We start from the raw sequence: 14,605 nt of genomic DNA on the forward strand, positions 1-14,605 counted from the left end.
TTTACCCCTAATCTAAGTGAGAACAGAAACACAAGGACAACATTTATTTGTGGAGCCCAACACACTTACCAGGAATGTTCTAGGTAGGAGAACATTTGCAGGAGTTTGTCCCCAGAATTGCTTCAGTAATCATTAGATTGCACAGCTGCTGGCTTTGTTGTTGTTGTTGTTGTTGTTAGGAAGGATATTCTTTTCCAGAAGTGGCTCATTAGGCTTCCTGTTGAATCTCATTGGCCAGTATCAGGCATATTCTCGTGCCTAAACCTGCCACTGGCAAGGAGGAGGTTAAATGATTGGTTTAAATGAATCCACATTCACCCCTTGAGACGTGGGAGAGAAGGCCATGGCAGCCCACAGCTGAACCTGAACTGAATCAGAGTTCTTGGGGGTGAAGCATGGATGTGAAGAGGTAACCAGATGTGTTTGCCACAATCAAGTTTGTAATTCTTGCCTCACATAATTTTCTCTGCCAAATAAACCATATTTGAGTCCATAGCAAAAAGCTTGTTATATTATAAATGATATTATCATAATTATTTTTTACTGAATGTGTTTTCTTCTTCAGCATTTTTACTCGGTGGTTTATAATTCTGCGTTACCTAAAGTGGTAAGAAATTGTACCAAGTCAGTATATAAGCTTACCTGCTAATCTAACCCTATTTGGATTATGAATTTACATGTTCTGTGAAAGAAAAATGTTTACCTAAAATTTAAATGCTGAGAGTCTGATAATAGAGATTCTAAGTGTTACAGTCTTAGTGTCCCTTTCCAAGCTTGTGTTCATCAGCCCACTTTATATTTTGATTATATGTCCAGCCACACTGGTTCACTGATTAATCTCTGTCACACTCCTCTTCGTATCCTTTCCTTGTCTTTTTTTTTTTCTCCCGTCTCCATGTCTTATTCTTTTATCACAGCCTTATTCTTCTTTAAGGCTTTTCTCTAGTGCCACCTCAGTAAATTGTTTCCCAGCTCTGCCCTCATTCTGGTCCCCCAAACAGAACATGATCTTTCCTTGAACTGAACTTCCAAGGTGCTTAGAGCATTTCTTGTATGATGTTTGTCACATTCCACCTACAGTTTAAATGCTTTTTTTATTCTCTCATACTTACCTTTGTCTCCACCATAGCTTGCTTGCATTTATTTATTTATTTATTTATTTATTTAGAGACAGAGTCTTGCTCTGTCGCCCAGGCTGGAGTATAGTGGTGCAATCTTGGCTCACGGCAACCTCTGCCTCCTGGGTTCAAGCAATTCTCCTGCCTCAGCCTCCCGAATAGCTGGGGCTACGGGTGTGCACCACCACACTCAGGTAATTTTTGTATTTTTAGTAGAGTTGGGGTTTCACTGTGTTGGCCAGGCTGGTCTGAAACTCCTGACCTCAGGTGATCCACCCACCTCAGCCTCCCAAAGTGCTGGGATTATAGGCGCAAGCCACTATGCCCAGCCTCCACCATAGCTTTTAACACAGGACCTTGAATATAGTGGATATGTAGTTATTACTAAATGTTAAGAAATTTTTGCTTACTCTGAGGTGTTCTACTTCATAATGAATAATTGATAATCTGATACTCATTTCAAAAACTCTTCTTCCATTCCCATTCTCTAATGAAATTCTTCTCTTTTTTTTTATTGGTTAATCCTCATCTTTCTCATGTCTTCCCATATTCCAGTTTGTTGTTTCCCCGTCTGTATTCTCTTCTTCTTTTTGTTTATTCCTTTAATTGCTCATTTAAAAGTTTCTTACTGTGTAAATAGTAGTGAGAGCGTGAGTATGAATAAAACTTAATCCTTGGATTGTAGGTGCTCATCATGTATTTCCTATACATTTGTCTAATGATGATAGAGCAACAGCAGTAGAGAGGAAAGTGTACACACGCCCCAAACTCAGATCCAGTTTGAATTCCACATTAATAGTGGGACAATGAGAAAATTTCTCACCCTTTCTGAGCTTCATATTTCTTCACTGTAATAATTTCTTCATCATAGGGCTATTGTAAGATAATATGTATGTAATATACAAATAATAAAATAATGTATATGTAATGTCCAGCAGATAGGAGGCATCAAAGGATTCCTCTGAGTGAGTTTGTTGAGTGGTTTGTTGTTGTTACTATACTTAGGGAGAAAAAGGAAGTTGCATAGAGGAAGTGACATTTGAACATTCAAAACCCCTTCTCTGTTTTTGATCTGCTAGGCAGGTTAATGGTCATTTCTGAATCTGACAGGTTGAGAATTAGTTTTTGGAGCATGCCTGGGCAATATGTGGTGGATGTTACCATGATTTGAATGATGAGGTGGTGTTTTGTTTTGTTTTCTTTTCTTTTTTTTAATCTGTTTATCTGAAGAGAAATTTGATCTTCAAGGGTCGAATGTGTATGTTTTTCAGGTAGTTCTTCCAACGTTTATTCTTGAAAGAAGATCTCTTTTAGAAATGTATGCAGACTTTTTTGCACATCCGGACCTGTTTGTGAGGTATTTGACTGAACATGGTAGTTTCCAGTGTTTACAGATGTTACTCAGCAGCTTTCTGCCCTTTTTTTGCAGGATAGATGGATTCCTTGTCACCTTTCAAACATTTCTGGGTATTCTGTGGTATTGAATAATGTGTTTACACTGGATGCGTATCTGTTTGCTTAAGTTATATGGTGGTGATGTTGTTAGGCAACCAAGTTTAACACTTTAAAAAATTCTGAAGAGCTCATTAATAGGTAGCCAATATTCACAAGGCCAATGGTATAAGTTTATTTAATCCAGGCACTGGCAATCACTGTCAAATTATTTGTACTATATCCTAATGAAGCTTAATTTTCTAAGTTCAGCAAACCTTTCTAAAGCACCTGTTGTTTGCTAGGCACTTTCTTACAAGTTGGAGAAAGGAAAAGTCAGTGTCTGCCCTTGAGCTTACAATATAGTATCCAAATTATAGATGATTTATAAATTTTAAATATAAAGCTTGCAATATTATATATGTATGAGATAGAAGTAATGTAAAGGTGAAATTGATTTACAAGGAGGTGAGTTCACATTGCCTTTCGCTGGTAGCAGGAAATTTTTTTGTAATGGGGAATGTTGTTAGTTTGTCTTCTCTGCATTCCGTAGTCTCGGACTGTGGTTTACTGAAGTTAGATACATACCACTGAAGTTTCTTGCTGGGTGGATACATTGGCCGACATTGATAAATATATGTATATTTTTTTCTTGATGAAGATTTAAAAGAACAACCAATTCGCCAAAGGCAGAAATTTAAATAAATATGGCAGTGTTTAAATTAACAGATAATTTAAGAAGTAAAATTTAAGCATTTATTAGTAACGTGTAAGCAAAAATGGAGCATACCAGTTGTTCATTGGGTATAGATTTGAGATTTAAGGGTAGTTTTTATGTGTGAGAATTTAAACTTTGAGGCCCCCAGAACTATTTACAGGCCAGGTGCAGCGGCTCATGCCTGTAATCCCAGCACTTTGGGAGGCCAAAGTAGAAGGATTGCTTGAAGCCAGGAGTTGGAGACCAGCCAGGGCAACACAGCACAACCCTGTCCCTACAAAAAAATTTTTAATAATAATAATAAGCCAGGCATGGTGGTGTGCACCTGTAGTTCCAGCTACTTGGGAGGCTAAGGCAGGAGGGTCATGCAGTCCCAGCAATTTGAGGCTGTGACTGTGAGCTGTAATCACACCACTGCAGCTTGGGTGACAGAGCAAGACCCTATCTTTAAAAAAATAAAAGTACAGTTCAAAAGCCAATAGACAAGATTAAACAGAATCGTACAAATACTCCATTAACTCTAAGAAAGGAGAAATAATGGCATGAACAAGGAACAAAGGGGACATGTAGAAAACCTATCAAGATGGTAGAGTTAATCCCAACTATATCAACAGTTACCACTCCATTTAATGTCAGACTGGATTAAAAAAGCAGGATTTATCTATATGATATTTTCAAGAGAGAAACTTTAAAGACACTGGTTAAAAGTAAAAGGATGCAAAATGATATGCTATGCAAAACACTAAGCATAGCAAAACTGGTGTATCTGTATAAGTATCAAAGGAGACTTTTAAGACAATAAATATTATTAGAGACAAATAGGAATATTTTGTAATGATAAAAGCATCTATTTATCAAGAGTAAATAATACTCCTAAATATGTATGTACCTAATAACACAGCTTCAAAATACATGCAGCAACAAAAATTGACTAAAAAGAGAAATAGCCAAGTCCACAAATTCATCCGTCAGGGTCTCATGAAGCAAGTAGCCTCTGCCTTCACCACCTCCCCGCCCCCCCCCCAAAAAATCAGGAAGGCTCTAGAAGATTTGAACAGCATTATCAAATCAACTTGACCCAGTTGGCCTTTCTAAACACTACCCAACAATTGTATAACAGAGTCTTTTCCAGGTGCATGTGAAATGTTTATCAAGATAGAACATATACAGGGAAGTCTTAATAAATTTAAAATAATTGGAATCATACAGGGTGTATATTCTACACCCATGAATTAAATTAGTAATTAGTAACATACAGAAAATCTCCAATTATTTGGCAATTAAGCAGTGCATTTACATGGACTTAATCTATGATACTAGAAACCAGAAGCAGTGTTTGCCTCAGGGTAAGTAAGATGTGGCGATTGTTTGGAAAGGGAGATATAGAAACTTTCTGGATTAATGGAAATATTCTGTTTTTTGATTAAGTGATGATTAATTAAATAGATATGTACGTTTGTCAAATCCTCAAGCAAAACACTAAGACCAAGGCACATAGACCAATGGAACAGAATAGAGAACCCAGAAATAAAGCCAAATACAGCCAACTGATCTTTGACAAAGCAAACAAAAACATAAAGTGGGAAAAGGACACCCTTCTCAACAAATGGTGCTGGGATAACTGGCAAGCCACATGTAGAAGAATGAAATTGGATCCACATCACTCACCTTATACAAAAATCAACTCAACATATATTGGAGACTTAAATCTAAGACCTAAAACCATAAAAATTCTAGAAGATCACATTGGAAAAACTTCTGGACATTGGCCTAGGCAAAGACTTTATGACCAGTAATCCAAAAGTGAATGCAACAAAGATAAATAGATGGAACTTAGTCAAATTAAAAAGTTTCTGCACAGCAGAAGAAATAACAGAGTAAACAGACAACCCAGAGAGTAGGAGAAAATATTTGCAAACTATGCATCCAGCAAAGGACTAATATCCAGAATCTACAAGGAACTCAAACAGATCAGCAAGAAAAAAAAAAATAATAATAATAATCCCATCAAAGAGTGGGCTAAGGACATGAATAGACAATTATCAAAAGAAGATCATGATAATAAAATAAATGGTTGGCTGGGCGCAGTGGCTTACACCTGTAATCCCAGCACTTTGGGAGGCCAAGGCAGGCGGATCACGAGGTCAGGAGATTGAGACCATCCTGGCTAACACAGTGAAACCCCATCTCTATTACAAATACAAAAAAATTAGCCAGGCGTGGTGGCGGGTGCCTGTAGTTCCAGCTACTGGGGAGGCTGAGGCAGGAGAATGGCGTGAACCCGGGAGGTGGAGCTTGCAGTGAGCCGAGATTGCGCCACTGCACTCCAGCCTGGGCAACAGAGCGAGACTCCATCTCAAAAAGAAAAAAAAAAAAATGGCCAACAAGCATGAAAAAATGCTCAACACCACTAATTATCAGGGAAATGCAAATCAAAACCACAATGCAACACCACCTTACTCCTGCAGGAATGTCCATATTCAAAAAATAAAAAAAAAATAGATGTTGATGTGGATATGGTGAAAAGAGAACACTTTTACACTGCTGGTGGGAATGTAAACTAGTACAACCACTATGGAAAACAGAATAGAGATGCCTTAAAGAACTGAAAGTAGATCCACCATTTGATTCAGCAGTCCCACTCCTGGGTGTTTACTCAGAGGAAAAGAAGTCATTATATGAAAAAGACACATGCACACACGTTTATAGCAGCACAATTTGCAGTTGCAAAAATAGAACTAGCCCAAATGCCCATCAATCAACAAGCAAATAAAGAACATGTGGCATATATATACCGTGGAATGCTACTCAGCCATAAAAAGGAACGAAATAATGGCATTCACAGCAACCTAGGTGGAGTTGGAAACCATTATTCTAAGTGAAGAAACTCAGCAATGAAAAACCAAGCTGGTGGCGAGCACCTGCAATCCCAGCTACTCGAGAGGCTGAGGCAGAGAATTGCTTGAACCTGGGAGGTGAGGTTACAGTGAGCCAAGATCACGCCACTGCACTCCAGCCTGGGTGACAGAGCGAGACTCCGTCTCAAAAAAAAAGAATGATACAGTGGACTTTGGGCTTCAACGGGAAGGGTGGGAGGGGTGTGAAGGATAAAAGACTACACATTGGATATAGTGTACACTGCTCAGGTGATGGGTGCACCAAAATCTCAGAAATCACCACTAAAGAAGTTATCCATGTAAGCAAACACACCACCTGTTCCCCAAAAACCTGTTGAAATTTAAAAAAAAAAGAAAAAAACCACTAAGACCAATGCATTTAATTATATATATTATACTTCAATTTTAAAATGAAACTGTAAGCTAACTCCTGGTCCTAGGTCCTCAGTCCTCTCAGCCTGACTTAGGTGGACCATACTGGGGGTTGTTGCATCATCTTGTCTTCTACCAGAAAGCAGGACATTAAATTTTGTCTTTCTCCCTTGCAGCATTAGTGACCAGAAGGATCCCAAGGATCGAATGGTTCAGGTTGTGAAATGGTACCTCTCAGCCTTTCATGCGGGAAGGAAAGGATCAGTTGCCAAAAAGCCATACAATCCCATTTTGGGCGAGATTTTTCAGTGTCATTGGACGTTACCAAATGATACTGAAGAGAACACAGTGAGTTCTGCATTGACATTTTTAAATTATCTTAATTGTATACTGATTCAAGATTTTATTTAGGGGCAGATAATAATGATGAAAGCAATGATCAAAAGATGGTCACCACCCATAGAAGAAATTGTTGTTAGAGCAGCATAGTTTGAATGTAGTGAGGAGGAGGAAAAAGAGTAGGATGAGATGAGGATGGGGATGTAGAAATCAGATCTTGCAAGGTCTTGTAGACCATGATATAATTTTATGGCTTTTCAGGATCTCATTTTTGTTTTGAGAAGATCATTAGAATGATTTTGTGAAAAATAAATTGAGAAGGGGCAAATATAGAAGCATGGAGACCATTGTGGAGGCTTTGACATTATTTCAAGAGAGACATGGTGATTCAAGCTTTATTTTGGAGGTAGAACTGATGGATGGATTGGGGGAGGTAAGGGAAAGGAGACATCAGAGATGAATCCTTGCATGTGGACTTAAGCAGTGGCAGTGTCATTTACTGATAAGGAAAAGATTGGATTTGGGGAGGGAAAAATCAAAAGCTAATATAAAATATAGAGTATTAGAGGTCTGTGAAGCTGTCAAGTAGGGAGATGGAATTTAAGAGTGTGGAGTTTAAGGAGAGGTCTGAGATGGAGATGGGGCTTTCAAAGATTATAGTGTATTTAGATGACATTTTAAAGCTCTAGGATTGGATAAAATTATTTAGGAAGACAGCATAGCTACAGAAGAGTAGGTAACCCAGAACTGGCTCTGAGGCTCCAACAAATTTAGTGGTTGAAGAAAATGACCAACAAGGAAGACTCAAATGCATGTAAAAAGGCTTTAAGAAGTGAAAAAAACAAAACCATAGCCCACAGCACCTGACACATAATAATCTGTCGGTAAACATGATTCTCCATATAGTTCCCTCTCCAAGTGACACATTACATATAGTCTATACTGAAGACAGACAAGTATGTGTCTGTTCTTACTCATTTGGCCGACATTGGTAAGTGCCTACTCTTGGCAGCCCTGAGTGAGGCACACAATCCTTGCCTTTAAGAATGTCTTAGTCTAGTCAGGGAGACTGACACAAAGCAATTAAAATATTGTAATTAAGTTCTACAATAGAAATATATATATAGGGTGCTTGGTGTGTGTAGAGCGAGCAGAGACCCCAATTATCAGATTCTCTGAAATGTCATTTGTGTTTTCTCATCAAAAGAAAATTATGTTATATTTGCTTGCAGGAACTAGTTTCAGAAGGACCAGTTCCCTGGGTTTCCAAAAACAGTGTAACATTTGTGGCTGAGCAGGTTTCCCATCATCCACCCAGTAAGTTACAGAGCTCCTCTGCAACTTCTGCTCTCAAAACTATTCTGTCTAAAGAGGGTCATTAAAAGCTCCATGGCTGAGGTTACTGTCAGTTGTGTGACTAGCTGTGTGTTTCTTATTCCCTGAAGTGGAAACTCAAGTTGATTGGTTCCTCATATCTTTTCCTTTTGTATGCTCCAGACTCTTAGCTTCACAAATTAAGTGTGTATAAAAAGAAGGGATTTAGGAAACCAACTTTTAATGCTTCCAGAGTCATCTTATATATAGTAATTTGTGCTGTAGAGACCTCAGCAACTGTGAGACAGTTTATATAAGTGATATGTAGTTTCTACACAGTATATTCCTGGCATACTGCAGATACCAAATCCGAGGATGCTGAAGTCTCTAACGTAAAAGGGTGTCTTTTATATTCATATAACCTATGCACACCCTCCTGTATACTTGAGTCATCTCTAGATTACTTATAATGCCTAATACAATGTAAATGCTATGTAAATAGTTGTTTCACTATTTATTTTATTTGTATTATTTTTATTTTGTATTTTTTTATTTTTTCTTTTGAGACAGGCTCTTGCTCTGTCCCCCAGGGTGGAGTGCAGTGGCACAATGATAGCTCACTGCAGCCTCCTGGGCTCAAATGGTCCTCCCACCTCAGCCTCCCAATTAGCTGGGACTATGGACATGTGCCACCACATCCAACTAATTTTCTTATTTTTTTTTTTTTTTTAGAGTCAGTGTATCACTGTGTTGCCCAGGCTGGTCTCAAATTCCTGGCCTCAAATGATCCTCCCGTCTTGGCCTCCCAAAGTACTGGGATTGCAGGCGTCAGCCACTGAGCCCAGCCTCTGTATATTTTAAATCCACAGTTGGCTGAATCTGTGGGTACAAAACCCATGGATATGGAGGGTCAACTGTACATACCCTCAACATCTTGTTTGTTGAGTGCAGTATTAAAACTGGAAACACTGGCTGGGCCTAGGTTGGGGCTGGAGCCTGGGCATACTTGCAGACCAGAACAGATAGCCCTTTTGGTTTTAAGCTTCCTGGGTTGGCCACAGCATCATTTCAGGCATGATCCTGCCCACGTGGCTCTGAATGAATGCTTGCATTGGGGAAAAGGGTATAAAAGGCAGGTAGGTACCTCCTGGCCTAATTGGAGGCTGTTTGAAGGGTAAAGGATTTCCCCATGAAGCCAATTATTTCCCCCAGGTTATGTGATTTTGGAGAGGTGGCTGTAGGTATATATAATCTACTAACTGAAAATTTCTATTCAGTTTCAGCCTTTTATGCTGAGTGTTTTAACAAGAAAATACAATTCAATGCTCATATCTGGACCAAATCAAAATTCCTTGGGATGTCAATTGGGGTGCACAACATAGGGCAGGGTAAGTGTGTTGGCATTGGGTGGACTACAATGTTATAGGAGAATTTTATGTCATTCTAATGTGTGATGGACACTTGTCTAGTAAAAGAAAATGGCTAGACTAGATGTCATTGTTAGCAACTAAGCGTTGGTATTGGGGGTGAGAGCAAGGGTGGGGAACTAGATAGGTTATCCCTAAATTGAATGGAGTATCCTGGAGTAACCATCAACTCGACAAGAAAGCCTTGTGGCCACTTGGCACTACTCATCAGAGATTCTGTCCTTTCTCTCCACAGGCTGTGTCTCATGTCTAGACTATGATGAACATTACATTCTCACATTCCCCAATGGCTATGGAAGGCAAGTGTGTTCATTTCCTCTGATCAGCAGTAGACTCTGCTGTTCCTTGAGACATACCTCTTCCCCCTCTTCCTCTTAACTGTCAACCTTACCTAAAAACTTTTGATTTTGCAGGTCTATCCTCACAGTGCCCTGGGTGGAATTAGGAGGAGAATGCAATATTAATTGTTCCAAAACAGGCTATAGTGCAATTATCATCTTCCACACTAAACCCTTCTATGGGGGCAAGAAGCACAGAATTACTGCTGAGATTTTGTAGGTATTTTTTCTGCCTTAGAGCTCTTATGCTTTTCTGAAATAACTGCCTTTTGTCTTGAACTATAGCCTCTGGATTAGGAGTGTGAAAGAATGGTTCTGTCTTTGTAAGCGTGTTTCACATTTTATGTGTCATGTCTTTTGCTAAAGTCCCATATCAGAAGAAGACCTAAAACATATATTCAGAGCAGTCAGAGGTCATTGATAGGTTTCCTTCCTAAGAACCTGACTTGCAGTGTTGAACTAAAAGAGGCCTTTGTAGGTTGCCTAGCTAAACCAGATTATGGATCCCTAATTTATTCTTGCCAGATTGAATGATGAGCTGGTCCTTACAGCAGACTTCGTGACCCCTGCAGCACTGCCTCCAAGTCCTCACAGCTATCCCTTTTTCTGTACCTTTGCCGGGGAAACACAGTAACCATCACATTTTGCAGGCATCTGGCTTGCTTCCATTTGATACTCTTGGGTCAGATGCAGATGACTGTGCCAGTCAGTGGAAAGTCTACAGTGATGGCACCATGACTTTCTCTGCCTCTGGAACCCTTAATTGGGGGGAAGGGGACAGTGGGAAAGAAAGTTTCAGGCGTTGATAGCAGCTCTCCTCCCTCTGCCCTGGTCATTTCTCCCTCTTCTGGCCTCTTTCAATCTTGTTTATGCCTTGCCCTTCCTAACCAGGCCTTTGCTGTGTTGCTTATCTTCTCACATTCCATACTTGTTTGTCCAAGTAGAGGTCTGTTACGGCTTTTGCAGAATGGATCCTTGCTCAGGGAAAGTATTCACACCATCTGGCACAGAGGTCCCTTTCAACCTGAGGATGAAAGCCTGCATTATATTCTTAAGCAAAGCCTTCCCTGACCCCCAGTGCCTATGTAAGCTCACCACAGCACCTACCACCTAGAATCTCAATAGTGGGATGTCTCTCTCCACTAGGCTGTGAACAGCTTGAGGATAGGGAATTTGCCAACTCTGTTATGGTCCTTGCACCCAGAATAGGACGTTCTTGCCCATACCCACTGTTCTTGGGATCTCAAGTTCATAAGTGTCTTGTTGAAGGCCCTCATTTATAGTTAGCCCTGGGGAGTCCAGTTCTAACTAACATGGACTTATCCAGTTAAGATGCTTTCATCAGAAACTTCACAGTTGCTCTTCTGTGCTCTACTCTGTAGTTGGGCCACACTGAGCAGATTCTTTGGTAGAATAATTTTCAACTTGAGACTAACACAAGCATTTCCTTTTCTGTTCAGTTCTCCAAATGACAAGAAGTCTTTTTGCTCAATTGAAGGGGAATGGAATGGTGTGATGTATGCAAAATATGCAACAGGGGTAAGATCCTCATTTTGCCACTTGTTTTAGGCCACATTAGATTGTACTCTATCCCTTTTTCTGGCTTCCTTCATCAGTACTTCCTTCATGATGCACTTCCTTCTACAGTATATTAGAGCTGGAACTTTAGGACAGCTCCAATGTATGTCATCTCTTCAGGGCAAGCTTTTTCTTTCCTTCCCCCACCTTCTCCCAGCAGTATAGGTAATTATAATCATTTTTACTTTTCTCTTGGCTCTCAAAACACTTGAGAATAATATATGTAAAACAATGCCTGGCACACAGTAAGAACCCAGTAAATGTTAGGTGTGTGGGGTATGTTTATAATATGAAGCACTAATCTGCGTGTTTCCATACACACAGTTTAAGATTTTGTATAATAAAATTTACTGACTGCCTGGCACCAGAGATACCAAAATGAGTTAAGATAGACCTTTCCTTACGGAACTTGCACTCTGTACTACTGCCCACTCAGTGTTCTTAAACAGAGGAAATATGTTATGAAATTAACAGGAGGAGCCAGTGAACTGCATTTTGGACCTAGAGAATTTGAAATGTCAAAAGCACTACAGTGCATCTATCATTAGGTTAGGGGTTTATGGGTCTAGTTCCCATCCACCTCTATTGTTTTCCAGGAAAATACAGTCTTTGTAGATACCAAGAAGTTGCCTATAATCAAGAAGAAAGTGAGGAAGTTGGAAGATCAGAACGAGTATGAATCCCGCAGGTAAGCCAACATTGTTAAGTGGAACCATTGCTGCAGTGCTTAAACTTTGCCTGGGCGTAGGCACAGGACTGGGTTTGAGAGACAGTAGGGCAGAGCATAATAGTATAGACCAAGTTTGAATGCCCAGGTTCGTATGTCAGAACTACCACTTACTACCTTTGTGACCATGGATGGCTCAGTCAGCTAACTTCTCTTTACCTTCTTTCCTGAAATGGGAATAAAGGCCTTGGGAGGAAGCCACATGTTAACTACCTTAATCCTCTGTAATTTACCTCTTGACCCTTATTCTCTCCATTCATACTATTTTCTCCATCATATTGCTAAATCCAAGGGAGTTTTTCTGAAATGGAACTTCTCAGTTCCTCTAACAACAGTATCTATTAAGGGACATTCGCCCTACAGAGGTAAACTGATTGACCCAGAGTTGCACAGTAAGTTAGACATAGAGCCAGAAGTAGAATCCCAGGTCTCAGCTTCCACTATTCTTTTTCTTCTGTTGACCTTATCATATTGTCAGGCAGCCCTTATTTCCTTCTTTGACAACTAGCAGTGGAGTCTTCTGAGCCCATATCTCTGTTCCTTACTCCAGTGCCCTAGTGCCAGCATAAGGAGATTTAGTCTGTGACCTACAGCACTTAAAGCCATTTGACTTGTATTATACTATATTCAGGATGGCTGCAGGCTTTCATTCTCAACATTGCCAGCTCCTCTTATCTCTTTGTTTTAGCCTTTGGAAGGATGTCACTTTCAACTTAAAAATCAGAGACATTGATGCAGCAACTGAAGCAAAGCACAGGCTTGAAGAAAGACAAAGAGCAGAAGCCCGAGAAAGGAAGGAGAAGGAAATTCAGTGGGAGACAAGGGTAAGCTTGCCTGCCCCACCCTCCTAAGTGCTGTTCCTCCTAATTTATTTCAGTGAATGTTGAAGAAGTGATGTGCCAAACACTGTTTATAAACAGGATGATCGCTGGTCCCTACTTGAAACTCATTTCAGTCTAATGGCGGGGTGGGGAGCAGACATGAAATAGTATATTATAGAAGTACAAAGCAAATATGTAACTAAATTCTTCCTCTTTGCCTTACAGTTATTTCATGAAGATGGAGAATGCTGGGTTTATGATGAACCGTTACTGAAACGTCTTGGTGCTGCCAAGCATTAGGTTGGAAAATGCAAAGTTTATACCTGATGATCAGGGCAGTAGGCATAATTCAGCAACAAACAATCTTCCTTTGGGAGAAACCTGTTCACTCCCTTCTAATTACAGTGGTTCCTATCTCAGGGATACTGGACTTTCTGACGCAGATGAACAATTAAGGGGAAAAGCTTCCCTTTTCCCTCTGTGGCAGTTACGATTTTGACTTCAGTCCTGAGAAAAACTTCAGGTTTTGAAAACCAGATGTCTTCTCCTTTTCCAAACACCACATGTTGAAAGCATTTATAAATCCAAGTCTGAAACTCTGCGCTCTAGTACTGCTGTTAAGATATACAACCTGTTTCTTCATATAATCTCGGGATACATACACACACATATACGCACACACACATATATACACACACATACATATATATAAATATACCTGATGCCAGATTTTTTCATATTCTGCCTACTGTAAATATGGGTTCCTGAGTTGTTTTAGAAAATTAGCGCAATGTATTAAAATCAAGTGTTAGGAAATTTCATGGTCTTACCTACAATAACTTTTATTTTGGAATTGAACTTATTAAATTGTATCTAATCCTGGATTACAGTTTAATTAATTATTCTTAGTGTTTAAGGCTTCATAAAGTAATTTTTCCAAACTTTTTTTAAAAAATGTGCATCTTTTATTATCTTTTATGGTTAAACTTGGAAGCCAATTATTTGGCAACCTTGAATATAAGAGCTAGCTTTTCAAAAAGACACTTGAAATAATGGAAGATCCATTCTTTTCCTGTCTCAGATTGTATGTTCTGTCTTTAGCCCTTGCCAGGCAAGTCCCCAGAATCTTCACTTAACTCATATTGCACATGTAGGGCTGTCTACCAACATTTTATCCAAAAATGTATTATTGCCTTAGAGGGTTTGGGAAGAGTATGTATTTATAGATCCCCACCCCACAGTGAACAAAAATAAATAAATATAATAAAATGAATGCCAGAGCAGCAAATGGCTCATTCTGAAGGGAAATACAGAACTATCTTTATTTAAAAATACATCAAAAAAAAAAAAAACCAGGTATTTATTAGTACCTAGCATTTAGTTATTCAATATACTGGTTACATAAGGCCTTTCAAGAAGTAGATTCTCAGTCTGAGAGGACACAGGCCAGGGCTTCTCAAAGTGCTGCTGCAGGCTTTCTGGTCTCACTTGGCCCACTCTGCTAATTTTCCTTTGCCAGCTCCTA

The 14,605-nt window shown here is 39.4% G+C and overlaps 1 protein-coding gene across 11 annotated transcripts in view; it reads left to right on the plus strand.

Moving 5' to 3' along the window:
• OSBPL9 (oxysterol binding protein like 9) overlaps positions 1-14,029 on the plus strand; it is a 168,868-nt gene extending 154,839 nt beyond the window's left edge. For 10 of the 11 annotated variants that reach the window (XM_004089796.3, XM_003258981.4, XM_003258983.4 and 7 more), the window contains 10 exons: positions 2,390-2,475; positions 6,713-6,884; positions 8,108-8,192; positions 9,467-9,577; positions 9,852-9,915; positions 10,030-10,170; positions 11,415-11,493; positions 12,129-12,220; positions 12,948-13,083; positions 13,306-14,029. In XM_004089796.3, coding sequence (XP_004089844.1) covers positions 2,390-2,475; positions 6,713-6,884; positions 8,108-8,192; positions 9,467-9,577; positions 9,852-9,915; positions 10,030-10,170; positions 11,415-11,493; positions 12,129-12,220; positions 12,948-13,083; positions 13,306-13,380 — 1,041 coding nt within the window. In that variant the 3' untranslated portion in view covers positions 13,381-14,029. The remainder of the gene's footprint in view (positions 1-2,389; positions 2,476-6,712; positions 6,885-8,107; positions 8,193-9,466; positions 9,578-9,851; positions 9,916-10,029; positions 10,171-11,414; positions 11,494-12,128; positions 12,221-12,947; positions 13,084-13,305) is intronic. The other variant, XM_030823904.1, reaches the window with a different exon arrangement.
• The last annotated feature ends 576 nt before the right edge of the window (positions 14,030-14,605 follow it).

This window comes from Nomascus leucogenys, chromosome 12 (genome assembly GCF_006542625.1).
Source record: "Nomascus leucogenys isolate Asia chromosome 12, Asia_NLE_v1, whole genome shotgun sequence".
NCBI classification, from domain to species: Eukaryota; Metazoa; Chordata; class Mammalia; order Primates; family Hylobatidae; genus Nomascus; species Nomascus leucogenys.